Genomic DNA, 15,902 nt, shown 5'->3' with positions numbered 1-15,902 from the left:
TTTTCTGAAATTAGATATAGGATGCGTAATGATAATATGCAATCTTTATTTTTTCGTTTATACGACCAAAGTATGACCAATCCCGCTGAATGAAAATCATTTAAGTGACATCGATCTGTTTTAGCCATCATTCCACAAATTTCACTCTGCAAACTGTATTATTGTTTTGTATCTTTGTGTAGGAATGCGGCCATGTCTCGATGACGTCACATCGAGGATTCAAGGAAGCTGGCCTATGATGTCATAGTCACGTGATGTGACACGTTCGGAGATGCAGGGTGAATCACAGTCAAACGCAATATCAGTTTTGTCTGACGTCCCCACTCCCCTCGCCACCACCTCCACCCATCCCCCCACCACCACTGACCCACTCGCCGTACACTACCACGTTGTCGACAACCCGTGCGACTCGGATTGTGAGAGTGCTATCGTCCGCTCTTCTCTACAGCTCAGCGCACCAGCGACCAGTCGCGGCCTTCAGGATGCAACCAGTCCTCAACTCGTCGGCCAGCGGGCGGCCGAGACGCGTCGTCGCAATAGTCGTTACAGAAGCAGGAGAAATAAGATTGGACTGTTGCTCGTCTTTGCCGCTCTCTTACTCTTCGCCGGACTCGTTATTTGTGCGAACACGAAAGAGTACTTTGCCGGAGCTACTATTAGTGTCATCGGGGTCATCCTTGGTAGCTCGTCGATGGTCTTCTGTCTCCTCATGACGGACTCCTGCGGGAGGGTGCACGGGTATCGCACTCGGGGTTGGAGCCACTCGCAGACACGTCGGACTGCGAACGCAAATCGCTCTGGAGACAATCGCCCGACGCCCCCTCGTCAGAGCGAAGGGGTGTCTATGACTCTTATGAACGCTGCTCCTGACGGACACCAAACCTTCCCGACAGCATCTGTTGCTAACATGTCGGGAGACTTTCTGGATCATCTGCCTCCTCCGTCCTACGAGACCTCTGAGATCCTTAGACTAGAGCATCCCTCGGTCAGCGTCGGGGTTGACGAGCGAGGGGCTGTCGGAGTTGTAAATGATTATCAGTGAGTCTCTTATCATATTCACATGCGGCCCTATTTCACATAGGGTTTGGATTGACTGCAGTAGAGAGGGAAATGCGAATCTGATTGTGAACTTTGATAACTAATCACTGTCGCATTTGCCTTTCAGCTGGTAATTAATCATAGCTTTCTCCATTATGCAACAGGGCAATATTTATTAATTATATTATACCAATATTTTGAGTATGATTATAAATTAGTAGTATGATTTGTACATACAGCTTTTGTACGATGATGCTATTTTAACCGGTTGTTTGGAGTTTAAAAGAATGGTTTGAGAAGTGATTAGGTTAAAGCTCTCCCTGACGTACTCAAGAACCCCGTGGTAGGATCGCACAAAGTATTTAGCTAACAGTTAAAAAGAGTAAATCTTTTAGGATATTTTAGTCTTTCCTTGAATAGTTTCCTTTCTCAGTTCGTATCTTCGTTTCTCATCGATTGTACAAAGTGTTTTCTGTTTAGTTTTCAAAGTCTTGTAATCATGTGTCAGGGCTTCATGTTTTGATTAGGGGGTGACAGAAATCATATTGATAACATCAGAACTGCGATTGTCGTAACAATCCACCTGCTCTATTTTATGCGTCATCCATGCATTTTCGCATGTCTTTACTCTTCTTTCTGCCCTGTATAAATCCAGGTACTATAAGGTAAGCCAACCCGACGGCGACCAGTCGACATCGGCATCGCCTTCGCCGTCGCCTGCGGTAATGGGTGCCACTGCAGGTCACATGTGTGAAGAGTGTGTCCAGAGACAACAGAGCATGGAAGCTAGCGGGTCTGTACCTCGCGAGGAGCAGTTGCTGCTGGCGCCAGCTATAGTTGTGGAATTACCAACTTATGACGAGGCCATAGCCGAGTCCGCGGGAGGCGGCGAGTGTGAGGAGGGCGAGTAGTCTCACGAGGCAGCTGATGTAATACAACGTGTGGAACGCATTTATGCTCTCCACCAACGAACTCTGAGGGCAGCAAATACAATGCGTGTGTTTCCAGCCCCGCTTCCCGCCGTTTCCGTGGTGAAATAAACACTTTTTATTTCTTGTCACTTCCTCGTCATAACACAATCGTTTATAGTCCAAGTTTCAGGTTCTTGTAAAGATGCAGGACTGAGCAATAACTTTTGCTATATTATGAATGAGTGGCTGTGCTGGTTTGACGATGATTATGGTTATTATCTTTGTCTTCATGTTTCCAATCATGCAGAGGGTACCAGAGTTACTTACTACCTTTCACACAATGTAGGCACATCTAGATTTTAAACTGGATCCCACTGCTACTCGTAGGCTCCTACTGACGGAAAGCATAATGGATGCGTTATAACAAATCTTGTAATCAACTTCATTGATAGTCCATGGCCTGTGCAGAGTTTGAATTCCTAGTAGGAGTTATGTTGAGGCTTACACAATGTGTACAAGGTGTATTTCTTTTAGATACACCGTATTTGAAATGCCAACAGTCCTAGTATAATATTTTGATATAAAGCTGAATGTCAAGTACCTTATTTGTCTTTGTTGCAATCGTTTTGATGGAGAAGAAGAATCTTGGCTGAATGAAAATATATTTTCTGATGAATTGGTATCCGTTTGTATGAAACGCAGCTGAATTAAGACACTTATTTTTGTCGTGTTCCGTTGATCCGGGTCGGAAGGAATTTGCGTGGTGCGCAAAAGCTAGGTGTCGAAATGAATAAATGGTTCGAATGCAATCAGTTTGGAAGGTTTCTTGACCGTATTAACAGCACGATTCACTCGGTTACGGCAAAAAATCGAGGTACAAAGTACGTCTCGAAGTATAATCTATATGTGCACTTTCATTAGGAAAGACAGACTTTCCAATCAAAATGGTTTTGGCCTTATCAATATATGATCGTCATTTAGATTTGACTCTAGCTGAAATCCGTCGTAGACTATGATTCCTTTCAAGTTGGTTTCCCTTTGTCCATACATTTACCTATACTTTGTATCAACCTGTGCACCATCTTTCAAAATTCTACTGGAAATATGCTAGAACACATTTCCGCGTAATTGCCAAATTGAAGTTGTTTTCCCACTAATGAGGATTCGTGTGTTTTGCTTACGGAAAGCGACGTTTAAGTTTTGAATCTGAAAGACTTTGCCAAATACGTCTTGTGAATTCAGAACTCGACAGATCTCATGACGTAATAGAAAAAACTGAATGTGCATCTTACGAGCAATAAGAACAGTAACTGAAGAAAACGATACAGACAGGTAATGGGCCTAAATTTTGAATGAACATAATTTGATAATATAAGATGACTTTTCATAATGTCCAACCGTATATGAAATGCTATTATATAACTTTAAAATGCAATGCAAGATAGTTCAAGGATATTCTGGTTAACGTAAGGTGATACCATTTATGACGAATTTCTCTGTAGAGCTCTCACTGTCGTTGATGAAAGGGACGTCCTGGGGGGCGTTTCATCAACGAGTTCGTCGGAGGCTTTCACCGACGAATTTGCTATCAACCAATCAGACGCAAGGATTTACACTGACAACTGTTAAAAGCTAATGAAATCCTTGGTCTGATTGGCTGATAGCAAATTCGTCGGTGAAAACTCCGACGAACTCGTTGATGAAACGCCCCCCTGGTCAGTTCGGACCTTGACATCGTACGATTCGATGGACCAAACAAAATACCCTTTTGTGATGTCATAATCATGGGAAACAGCTTCAAGATGAAATGCTCCTTCTATCAACGATGAATAGAAATCTGGATATACTGAAGATTGTTTGTGATTAAGTATGATATGCGTAAATCAAGATTATAGAACGTATGTTTACAGTCAGAGCCAGTCTGCGTAGTGGCGTCGTAATTCAGCTGGAGGGGTTTGTCGTGAGACGTCAACGCACTGGCATTAATCGACACACAGATGGCGCTATGCAAATTTTATCTTGGCTTTGCAATCACTTATGGGTACTACTTGGCCAAGAGAGACATGTAGTACCGAACAAAGTGTTGAGTTCTGGATGCGGTGCTCCTCAATATACAGTACACCTGTACTAAACTTTTAATTATGTATATATTATACAATAAGGCAATGCGAACCGCTGTTATGGACTCAAATTACTTAACACATGTATTGCGGAAGAACCCTCGGGTGTTTTTCCCCTGTAATGCTATTAGAATTCGCTTTGATGATGGTGAACTGTCGAAGGAGCGAATATATTTAATCTCATATTGTCGTGAATAAACCCATGTAGATCACACGCCACGTAATATGATGGCTGTCACAAATATTGCATCAATATCCTTACAGTAAAAAGAACGTCCAGTGTCCTCTGTCATCAGGGCAGGAATATACAACATGTATGATGATGGAACACAACAGAAGTACATGATTACCTCTAAACGGGCACAAAAACCTACAGGCGCTGTAATACACTTTCAGTATTGATATATTGAAGATATTGTGAGTGTTTGATAATAAGTGTTAGTAAATGCCGTTGGCAGTTGCCAGTTGCCAGTCCTTGTAATGGAAACTGATCAAAGATATTTCATAAACTCGTCCGATACTATACAATGTACTTCCATTTCATACCTTGTTTTCCGTATACTACATTATTCATGAACTGAGACAGATAGAATGATATCCTGTGTTATCGGGCACTTATAAGAGAGTGAGAACGCAAAATGTCAATCCATGTTTTATTATCTCATTGCACTCAACGTTACCACAGAAGAACTCTACCACGGCTCTGAAAGCCGACGACGAATTAATGACGTGATTTCAGAAAGTAAACTTCGTATATCACGCGAAATAATTCATATAATACACATGTATATATCATAGGCTGACCCTCTCACCGACAAAGATGGACAAGCAAAATGTCCCGAGTAGTCTCTCTCTGTTTATGTTTTGAGATTGTGAAAACAATGCTATTGTGCATGTACCTTGGTATAGTTATAGTTTTGCTTAAATATGGATCATGTTTGTTTTCAATATGTAATGTATTCCACGATGTCGCTGCTTGAATTTCAGTCATATTCAGTACAGAGTGATAATCACCGGACATCTTGTGAGGTTTTGTGCCGATATGCCAACGTGAATGTCACAATGATTTATGTCTCATTGCTAGGATGGCTATCGATAGTATCGTTCCTCCTATAATCGGTGCTGATAGTCTATAGTCCAGACCGTGTGCAGCAGCACTCGACTTCCTTTTCTCTCAACCAAAGGAAATTATATTTTTTAAGTGACCGAGACTTCAAAACGTAAGCTCCACTTAGTTTATGATACTCTATTCATAATCGACCTAATAATGATGGGTGATATTTATATAGCGCCGTTTCCGCTGGATACAAATCGCTTTGACACTGTTTTATGTTCGCCTTTAGACAAAACAGACAGAAAAAAACAAGTTTTTCCTCTCCATATGAAACGTTGTTGGGATACAGACAATCGTCGTGTTGTGTGCAATCCGTAAGACATTGTACATTTTCGAGATGTTTTTAAATAAAGTGATACACCGTGTCCATGCTGGATCAAAGAAGTGGTATACATTTTCTTTGAAGACTTAGTGGTTGGCGTAAAAGACCATTCTTTTTTTTTCCTTACCGTAGTCTGATTGGTGGAGAAAGAATAATAGATATTCACAAAGACAGACGGAGAGAGAGGGAGAAAGAGATTGCAAATGTTGATGTTTCATATCATGTGTATGTGTGTGTGTGTGTGTGTGTGTGTGTGTGTGTGTGTGTGTGTGTGTGTGATATACAAAAGTATTTCATTTTCGGATTAAAATGTGACCAAAAGTTTGTTTACTCATCGCTGTATTCCAATTAAGTATTTTACACTCTCAAACAAGAAGATGCTGACGCACAATGAGGATACAATTTATTGCACTATAGTGTCTTTCATAGGGATACATAATATTTACCTCCATTTTACTTAAAATTTGGAATACATGTACGCATAATTAATTTATAATTTCTTTCTTTCTTTCTTTCTTTCTTTCATTCTCTCTTTCTTTTTATGGGGGGGGGGGGTGATATTCGGCCTCTGTATTTAGAACAGAAAGCGCATTCAGCATATAAAGCCAGTATCAGTAATATCGACAGAGGAAGAGAACTCGCCCTGAAACGTACCACAAAAATCAATCTACAAATACGTGGATTCGAGGGCTTTCGCTACTAGTCTCTTCTATACGTTTTAAAGGGAACACAGTCACAGCCGATATGACGATGAACGTTTGAGTGAATCTATTTGCTCAAACATATATACTGTTTTATTGGAAAGAACCCCTTTCGATATATACATGTACTTATTTGTAAGTATCTTTTGAACAATTAGATCATTCGGTAAGAGCATACCGCGTGCCTATAGTATAAGTAATATACACATAACTTTGTCGAGGCTCTTTACCTGTAAAGTAACCCAAATGGTAAATTCAAGAGAAGCAAAGCAGAGGTTCGACCCAGAGGCAACCTCGCGCACATGCTCTTCGGCTCGCTTTGACGCTCTTCTTGACGCTCTTCGGCTCGTTTGCTGGCCATTATTGGCGCAAACAACTGCGTGAGAGCCTGTGAAAAAGGCTAGCCTTTTGCTGGGAAGTCTCACTTCTCTCTCTCTCGCAGCGTCAAACCGGATGTCACGTGGCTAGAATTAACCAGTGAGGGCAAGGAGATGCTAGTAACTGGATGAAAGCACCAGCCTGCATATTATGTTACTTTGTATCATGTAATACAAAACGAGTTGCAGTGGACAGGTCCTTCGTGCCGTTTTCCGGTTACTATACCGGAATAAGGAAGGGCCATGGCATTGCATTCCCTAATGTGATAATCAGGGAGGTCGTTTTAATCTAGCCAAATGTTCTCCTGACTGGGTTTCGTTTGTATTTATTTTTGTGTAACTCTTTGTACAAAGAGAGATAAACAAGATTAAAGCACAAGATGTTTAATACCATGATCCATACTAAGTCTTAAAAAAAAATCGAATTTATTGCTTTTACTGTCTTAGTATTAATATGCAGCATCAGGCCTTTCCCCTAATGGATGAATGAATAAACAACTAAAATGATAAACTAAATCAACACATATCATGATGTTGAGTTCGCATGAAGTTACTGGCAGTTTTCTTTTTGAAAATGTGTTATGATAAAATATTTTGGTAGGCCTATAGACCAGTCACGGAGGTTATAGGTGTTACAAAAAACATTTCCCATTTTTTTATCTTTACTAGTTCAAAAACTATATACTAGTATCAGATAACACTGGCATTCATTATTATGAACAATAGCTGAATAGTGTACAACTTTGTTGGAGGTAATGCAAAATAAAAGCATAAATCAGTTTCATTAAATTCAAGATTTACTTTTAAGTTAGGTTTTGGATTTTGCTCTATTTTCAACTCTGTACAAAACTTTAATTTTGCACAGGGGTCAATTTGTGTATATAGGAGGACAATGGTATACTGAACAATGGCAAGGGTTTGAATGCTTTATTACATATTCATGAGAAATTCCACTATCACAGCTAGTCTTTATTCAGCCTGAGATGTAGTGTACGTAAGTACATGAAAGCATGTGCTTATTCTTTTCATGTGCATGCATTTTACCCTTTACCATGAATTCAGACTAGCTGTGCCGAGGGCAATCCATCATGAATTACATGTATTAATAAAGTATTCATGTGCCCGGGAGCAAGAGTCCAGAAGCCTAGTCAGCAGACTTCTGAAAAAGGTGGTATTCATGGTATTCATGTCTATTGTTCAGAGTCATTGTAAGCACACACTCAGATACACGTCATTGTTCCTTGTGTAAAATTCAATTTCGAACAGAGGGTTCGAATTTGACCAAAATTTGGAACTTAACTTGAATATTAATCATGGATTTCACGAAATTGACACATGCTCTCATTGCTTATTCAAATCACCTAAATTGTAAACTATTCAGCTATAACTCATAAATGAATGACAGTGTTATTATGATGTATATAGTTTTTGAACTATTAAGGATCAAAAGTGGGAAATGTTTTTTATAACACCTATAAGTCCTTCCATAATTACCAGTAAAGCATCGAGGAGAACCACACAAGGGCGTCACAGTCTTTCTAAGGCTGCTAGATTGAAATGCCCACATCAGACAACGCACGTTTGGACTTAATTTTGAATGATTGTAGTACTCGAGTATACTCTTTGCCGCCAACTTAGTCCAATTTATGCTCGTTTTACTTACCGCTTAAATTGCTTTATCGCTAAGTGCCCAGAATTCCTCATGTGGGTTTATTCTCGTTAAAGCCCTTCTTCATCTACTATTTTAATGAGGTTGTTTAGCGGTTGTTTATCATTTATAACGCCGGCATGTTATATAGGATCATCTTGATTTCATAATATATATACAGAAGGTGAACAATATGAATGAAACCCGGAACCCGGAATATTTTGTTTTGCGGAGAAGTTAGACTGCAATGTAATTCACCAACAAATACTCATTTGTAAAAACTACACAACAACAGTAAAGAAGTGCAATGTTATAGTTACAACAATGGTGATAATCACGTCAAAAAATATTGTTATTCATGATAACGATGAGCATGAAAACAACAATAATATCATCATTAGCAACATTGTCAGCTCAAAAAATGTCTAAATGGCGCGTCATAGCTGGATATAGCACTTCCAAGATTGCAACTCACGTTAATCCTTTTTTTTTGTGATAAACTGCCGATATACAATCAGCAAAAAGAGAAAGTAAACCTTTTCAAAGTTCACATTTTTCGTACAAGACTGCAAAAGAATCAAACGAAACATTTACATCAAAATAAGTAAATTGTATTCTCTTTCATAGGGTAGCATGAAGAATTAAAAAAGTCAACTCAATTTCATAATGTTCACAAGTTGACATTAAAGTAGCGTAAAATCAGACCAAAAGAATGGCAGCAGCTTCATAAAGAGTTTCACAAAGTTTCATAAATCAGACCTATATAGAAAACAAGGAAGCTATTAGATTTCAATGTTGTACTTATTTCAAAAAAAAAATGATATCAGGAGCAACCACACACAAAGTGAAGGATTCGTAGAATTGGGGCAATATCGATACCAAACATTAAAGGAGAAGGGAAGGCGTGAACACTTTGAGGTGATTATGGTATGTCATTACTTATATAACAATTAAGCCTTGATTCTATCAACCAAATATACGTAACTCTTCATTAAATTAGATTTACTTTTTTCGAAATGAAAACAATAAATCAAGCGATGTTCTTCTCGTCAAATTATTGCAGTCGTGTATATATAGATTACAACCAACAACAAACTTTTCAAGAGGTAATGGGTTGTAATAGATTATAAACCAAAACAGTATTTTTGCTTTTGCAGTCCAGTAGGAGAGTTATGGAGTGAGAAAGTTCAATGATTTATACCACTATCAGGTGAAAAAAATGAAAATCGACAAATCCGTATAACTTTTGAATACTTTTTTTAACGTCTGACTTAACCCTTTTTTCTATAAATTCATCATAAACATGATGCGGAATTGCACTTTAAGTTATATTCCTATAAAACGAAGCGACGATTGCTAAGGGTTGCAGAATAAAACACACGTATTATATATACATTAAATTCATTTCTCGATTTTAACGAACTACTGTATAGTTATGACTGAAGTTACTGCAGTTAGAGAGTCAAGTCTGGAAAATGATTAGACACAATGAAATCTGAAGTCAATTTAAGATCTAAGATTTAAAATGCCATTTTGTGACAATAAATACGATGGAATTCAACCCGTCATCTACAATGTGATAATGATAAAGTGGTTTTATAGCCTACTTTTTGTAACCTGTTTTTTATGTGCTTTTGATAGTATCAATTAACAAATCATATACGTATCATAGTATACAAACTTGGTGAAACGAAAGGTCATCACAGAAAGATAACCAGCTACAATCATGACAATAATTTGGGATGTTTGAAAGGTTATTTAAAAAACCGTCGCCATAGCAGACATGCCAGTGGACAGTATCGTGCGCTGCCTGTATCCATAAAATAATGAGGAATCCAATGGCTCTCAGAGTAGATCAGATAGGCCATATAGTATTATTATTGATCTGAAGAGGAACATGCAAGCAAGGTGTGATTGCCGATGATTTTGTGGTGTCGTAATCATGTTTTTCATCATTTTAGTCGTTTTAGTCCAGCCAAAGCACCCAGTCATCTATTCTGCATCATCATATCACTTATTCACACTGAGAAATAATTATTATCCTCACGTGCGCAAAGTTGTTGCTGTGTGAGTGTATATGCGTGGCATGAATATATCAATATATTAGGTGTGTTGTGCTTCTTTGTATGTGTGTGTGTGTGTGTGTGTGTGTGTGTGTGTGTGTGTGTGTGTGTGTGTGTGTGTGTGTGTGTGTGTGTGTGTCCCTCGGGGTGTTCATTATGATTCATAATGACGACGCATGGAGCACCATATAGTCCAGTTCCACGCACGAGGCAGAAAATTATCGTCTTTGTGTCTTGCGTCCTGATGATTCAACGGTGGCAAACTCAGGAACGAGTATCGTACATTGGCGCCACGCCTAGCACTGGAATGAGTGTGTGCGTGTGTGTGTGTGTGTGTGTGTGTGTGTGTGTGTGTGTGCGTGCGAGCGCGCGTGCGTGAGTTTGTGTGCACGTGTGTTTTGTTAATTTTTCCAGAATATATTATCCGTCCATTTGGTGATATTGACAGCCACAATAGTATGACTTTAAATTCCATGATAGCACACAATATGAATAGCAAAATTATTTTCAAAGCTCGCTTGCGTTCGTTGTGTGTGAAGACCTATGTGTGTGTGTATGATATAGGACTGCACTGTTTATTAGAAATCACAATTCGATGATATTAACGGACAATAAAAGCTACACTGCTACTAAAAGAGTATCGTAAGAACGCAAAACAGCTTGTCCTTTATTTGTATGATCTATACTCGTATGTTGACGTAACACATAAACGCTATTAGTATGATTTAGCAAATGAGCATACAGTGTAGGACCACTAAGAAATATGAAAATAATACCTTTATGGCATTAGGTATTCATTTACTTACGTTATAAGTAAAGTGCTGTGCTGTGGAATGAATGAGAGAACGTTTGGTCAAATATCCACAATCGTTCAGCCCCCCCCCCCCTCTCTCTCTAGCGGAAGAATGGAAAAGAATAAAGCCGTCGTTACACACACAAAAAAGAGACAAAATTCTGAAAATAACACCACCTTTGTTCAAATTGTGGTCGAGATTCGAACAGTAAGGCGCAAGTCAGGGTATATCAGAGGATACATTGTGTTTATGTGATAACCACGCCGCCAGCGGTGTAGCCCAACATGAAACGCAACACACTATGCAGGTCTATATCAAAGAAGAATAACGTCTTCAACTAAACCGTAAAATACCTAGACCTTCCATCACTAATAATACTGTTATGTAGGTGAACGTAAACCTTAGATAAATTCCACGTAAATAAGTGGAAGCCTGTAAATTTAATGACACTGTTAGTAAATGGTAATTAACTGTCGCAACATACTCTACCTATATCTCCTTTATCATCAATGTTCTATCATGGAGCTACCTACAACACATGGTTTTAAGTCTTGTAGCTGAGTAGCTCCACGGTTTTATCGTGCAGCGTGGATAGCGGTTACTAATGGGGAATTTATTCTTTCGACATCGTGCACTTCGCTCTCCGTTTCACCAATAAGAGCAGGAGAGTACCGAATGGTAAGTGCAGTATATTTCTAACAGTGAGTTAAACTTGCAGGTCAAACTGCTCCAATCTTGAAGATTGGCCACATTACATGTATGCCCCGGAATTGACATAGCAGACATCTCTCCTACAAAAATTCCTATGTGAAAAGGGATCCATCGATTTTTAACAGGTTGTGTTGATTCACTGGTGCGGGTTGGAGGTCGTGTGTTTTGAGGTAGTTCAATAGCCATGAAATTCCAAAACACGAACTACGTTTAGGGTCCACAGCATCACGTTGAGTTATTTATTGTGGTTTATGTTACTCTTTATTCAGCAATATGCAAGTAGTCAACCTGTTGTATGACGTCAACGTCGTGATGAAATGACAAGTAATGAAAGATTGATTCAGAATTGCGTAGATATGACTTTAATATCTAAGAAAAGAAAATCATTACAATATCAAGTCCCCATATCAGAATGGTATAACCCTACTCAACACACATTCCTTCATTCCTCGCATATTTTCTATCAACTTGTTTGATCCCCGTTGCGAGCTCTCGCGCTAGCCAACGATTGTTTGTCATTGAGGTAGATTGTAATTTGTAGCTGCCAGCCACTGCGCTATTGTACAGAAGAAGAGAAATTTCTTCTGATCAGTAATTTTACACGTGTAGGAGATCTATTTCTGTAAGTTTTTCGTCTGTGTAGGCATATTCGTTGCAATTCTGCGGAATCCCGCTTTGTTTACATCTTTGTTTACAGGGCATGTGATTCTGGAGATCTGCTCGGTGGTTCTCAGTGGGCGCATGTACTGAAGACACGGTCGTGTGTTGTGGGAAACAGAGCAGAGAGACGTCGTCGAAATACACCATGGAAACACCTCTTGACGTGCTTTCCAGAGCTGCTACCCTTGTAGAAACCGATCCCAAAGACAGTGAGTATAAGATTTCGTACCTCCTCTACGTAAAAATTGGTTAAATGAGGGAAAAGATCTAAAAACATTTGTTTCGGTGTGTTTTTTACTGAACAATGCGATAGGGACGAGACCTGCGTGGTTGCCGGCAATTTACGTGCAGTGTACGGAGGGCAACCTGTTCGCACGCTGCTCTGCTCTGTACCAATTCTCCTGTGCTAACTCGTGTCTAGATCTTGCGCAGCTATCGACCCCCGTTTATAGCGGCATAGCTTCCAGCTAGCCACCCATGCCATGCCATATCAGCAGGCAATCTTTTGAGTCTCTGCGCTGTTTTCTTTCCAGCATGGCATTCCTTTCTATTGTCATGATTGTGTCGGATGTTGTTGGTGTTTTTTTTTTTTTTTGGGGGGGGGGGGGGTGAATGGACCTTGAGACTATCCTCAACATAGCAGTCCACGCGCCACGGAAGGTGGTCGAGACAAGGCGATACAGCTCTTCTAGCTCTAGTTTAGACAGGCCAATTCTCTTCCCACCCACCTCCCTTTTATAGCGACTAGTTCTAGATCTAGTCCGAAGACTCTACCAATTTGCATTACCAGCTATGCCACCACTATAATCTACGACTACAGAGCAATATCCGGATGTGATTCCCAGACAGCATTATAGGATAGTGGAAGATGAAATGAGAATTTACGTTGTTGAGGTATACAATGTAGATCTAATTTCTCTCTGAAAATAAATTAATTTTGTGTCATCAGAGTCGGCTCAGTCAAAGCTGACTAATACTAATTAATAGAACGAAATGATGACAGTGTATGATTTTCATTATTACTGAGCCATCCCCAACACTAACAGTGAATACCATTTGAAAACAGAAGGGCCTACAGTTTGCAAAAGATCATGAGAAGATGATGTAGTTTATTGCTCACATTTCATTATAAAACTAACCGTACAACTATATGCAGTCAAGCTTTAGTTGTACTTCAGAGATAGAGAAGATGAATTCCATCACTAGCTATGGCTGCCCCTGTCAAGAAAAAAACCCCCCACAACAACAACAACAGCAAAACACAATCCACAACACAACAATAGGAATCGGCACTGGCTGATGGGGTGGAAGCTCAGTAGTCTAGTAGTAGTGGATATGATACCTGTCTAGTAATGAAGAGATTGTTGGTTTGAGTGCAATCCCTATATTTGTTTTCTTATTTATGTTGATGACAGGCAAATCATAAATCAGTGGCAAAAAAAAACCCTAAATAAAAAAGTTTAAAAAAAGAAGAACCCTAGCCGTTGAATAATTTGCTTGGTAGAATAAAAAACAGAACAGTTAATAAAGGTCTCCTTCCACTTGGACCTAAATTCCTAGACTTGTAATATTTCATAATCGTGCAGATACAGTGCTCATATTCAGAAATAACTATATACACGCTGTACATAGCCCTGTCGCTGTACACAACTTCATACGGCGTCTGGTCAGGCTAATTCAAAGATAAAGTGCAGATCTGGGAGATAATTTATAGGTGAAATAGAAATTAAAATCACAAGTAAATTTTTGTTCAGCACATCTCAAGACAGCCATATTCATTGATATACAGTCTATTGGTAACAAAAATGCATCTCAATTAATGTCTCTCAGTTGTAAAGTTCTGTAAAGTATAAATTACGCATTAAGAAGACCAGAATATTTCAATTGTGATTTATTTTTATTTATGTATTATTGTAAAGAATATAATAATTTTTCTCAGAGTCATTCTAATCTTTCATCCAATAATTGAAAGCAGTACCATTTTCACCAGAGCAGAACACTGTCTGAAGACTACCATTATATAGTGGCATACAGAAGATTTAAAAAAAGGTTAATAATCAGTGTAGTAGGCCTACAGCTGTATGTCATCTACATTGTATACCAGTTGACAAGTTCTTGAGGTGAATGGCATGGTGTAATTTCAGTCTAAGAAGTGTGATGTGATGTCTGTGGCATGGTGTGATACCTTCAATTATTGTCAGAATGAGACAATGATAGTCTCATGTTATCCTTAAGATAGATAATCTGTAGGACTCTGCTACTGGTACCAGGTATACAATGTATAATGTTATTACACATCTGCCATGAGATATGAAATTGATTCTGCAAGGAAATTGTGAAGAAGTGGGACATTTGTATGCAAGAAGATCAATGTATTGTCCTGAGAAGGGTTTTATTTTTTATCCAAAAATATGATGGTCATATGACAAAGACTTCTTTTGTGAGGCCTCCAAAGGATGTTCTGTTGGATGAATTTGTAGCATTCTTATTTAAATGTCTGTCTTCAAAGCTTCAAAGTGTCCTCAGTTTTCTTGGCTTTTGTTATTTTTTTTTCTTTTCTGTTGCTTACTTTGTGCAAGTTTTTCTTGAGGTTGAATCTCATTTGATTTCTGTGATTTTTGAGGTTCATGCATGGTTGTGTTGAAGCACACTTCCAAATTTTTCTCACACGTCACATTACTACTCCCCAATTGATGGGAGGAACACTCTACAGTGAGTGTAGCCACCAGGAAAACCTATCGCGCCCTGGCTGTCTTTCCCATTGAAATTTTCGCTGATGCCTTTTAGGCTGGAACAGTGAGTGTGACCAGACTGAAAAATCATTTGAGATTTGCCATAACATTAACCACTTCCGCTGCAAATTTTTGCGCTGTGAAAAGTTGCAAGGAAAACTCTTTTGACTTGGTTTCAGATTGCATGGTCTTAGACAGTCACATGCATTTGGGGATATTTGCTTAATTTCATGGATTTCAAGCTCAAAGTGTTCTTACAGCTTTGCCAACAATTAGATTAAAATAGGTTTGGAAATATGATATGCAAAGATGATTTTGAAATACAGGAATTTCTTAAAATATTTGCTCATCAAAGATTCAGTTGGGTTTTTTTCCCATTTGCCCAGATGTATAAGATTTCCCAATTGTCAGAAGTCACAGAAAATGCCCTCTTCAACTTTGTTTATCGCTGCACAGAATGCAATGTCAGACGTTGTGGCTTTGCTGGTAACCGTCTTAAGAGTTGGAACCACTTGGGCATGATTACTGTACTTTGTGACCTAGAACTTTCATATACAGCTGTACATGTCTAGCATTGTATTGCATAATCAAGCTTACAGTGCTAGCAAAAGGAGATTATATAAAACATTATGGGAAACTTGAAATTTTGAACTTAGCTGGCAGATAGATCAAAGCCCCATTTAATAGTCAATGTCTGTATGGTAAAATATG

The 15,902-nt window shown here is 38.9% G+C and overlaps 2 protein-coding genes across 2 annotated transcripts in view; both read left to right on the top strand.

Moving 5' to 3' along the window:
* Positions 1–361: 361 nt before the first annotated feature.
* On the top strand, positions 362–2,289 carry LOC139708905 (uncharacterized; the record flags this gene model as incomplete). Its single annotated transcript, XM_071620870.1, has 2 exons — positions 362–1,038; positions 1,694–2,289. Coding segments are annotated over 2 exons (933 nt in total), but the record flags the coding sequence as incomplete, so codon positions are not given.
* Positions 2,290–12,447: 10,158 nt separating this feature from the next.
* LOC139708910 (transcription cofactor vestigial-like protein 4) overlaps positions 12,448–15,902 on the top strand; it is a 31,947-nt gene continuing 28,492 nt past the window's right edge. The window contains exon 1 of the mRNA XM_071620874.1: positions 12,448–12,668. Within this exon, the coding sequence (XP_071476975.1) occupies positions 12,605–12,668 (64 nt within the window). The 5' untranslated portion in view covers positions 12,448–12,604. The remainder of the gene's footprint in view (positions 12,669–15,902) is intronic.

This window comes from Diadema antillarum, unplaced genomic scaffold (assembly GCF_040938485.1).
Source record: "Diadema antillarum isolate AM-2024a unplaced genomic scaffold, OU_Dant_1.0 seq00001386_RagTag, whole genome shotgun sequence".
In the NCBI taxonomy this organism is placed as follows: Eukaryota; Metazoa; Echinodermata; class Echinoidea; order Diadematoida; family Diadematidae; genus Diadema; species Diadema antillarum.
This window is presented reverse-complemented; position numbering and strand designations above follow the sequence as displayed.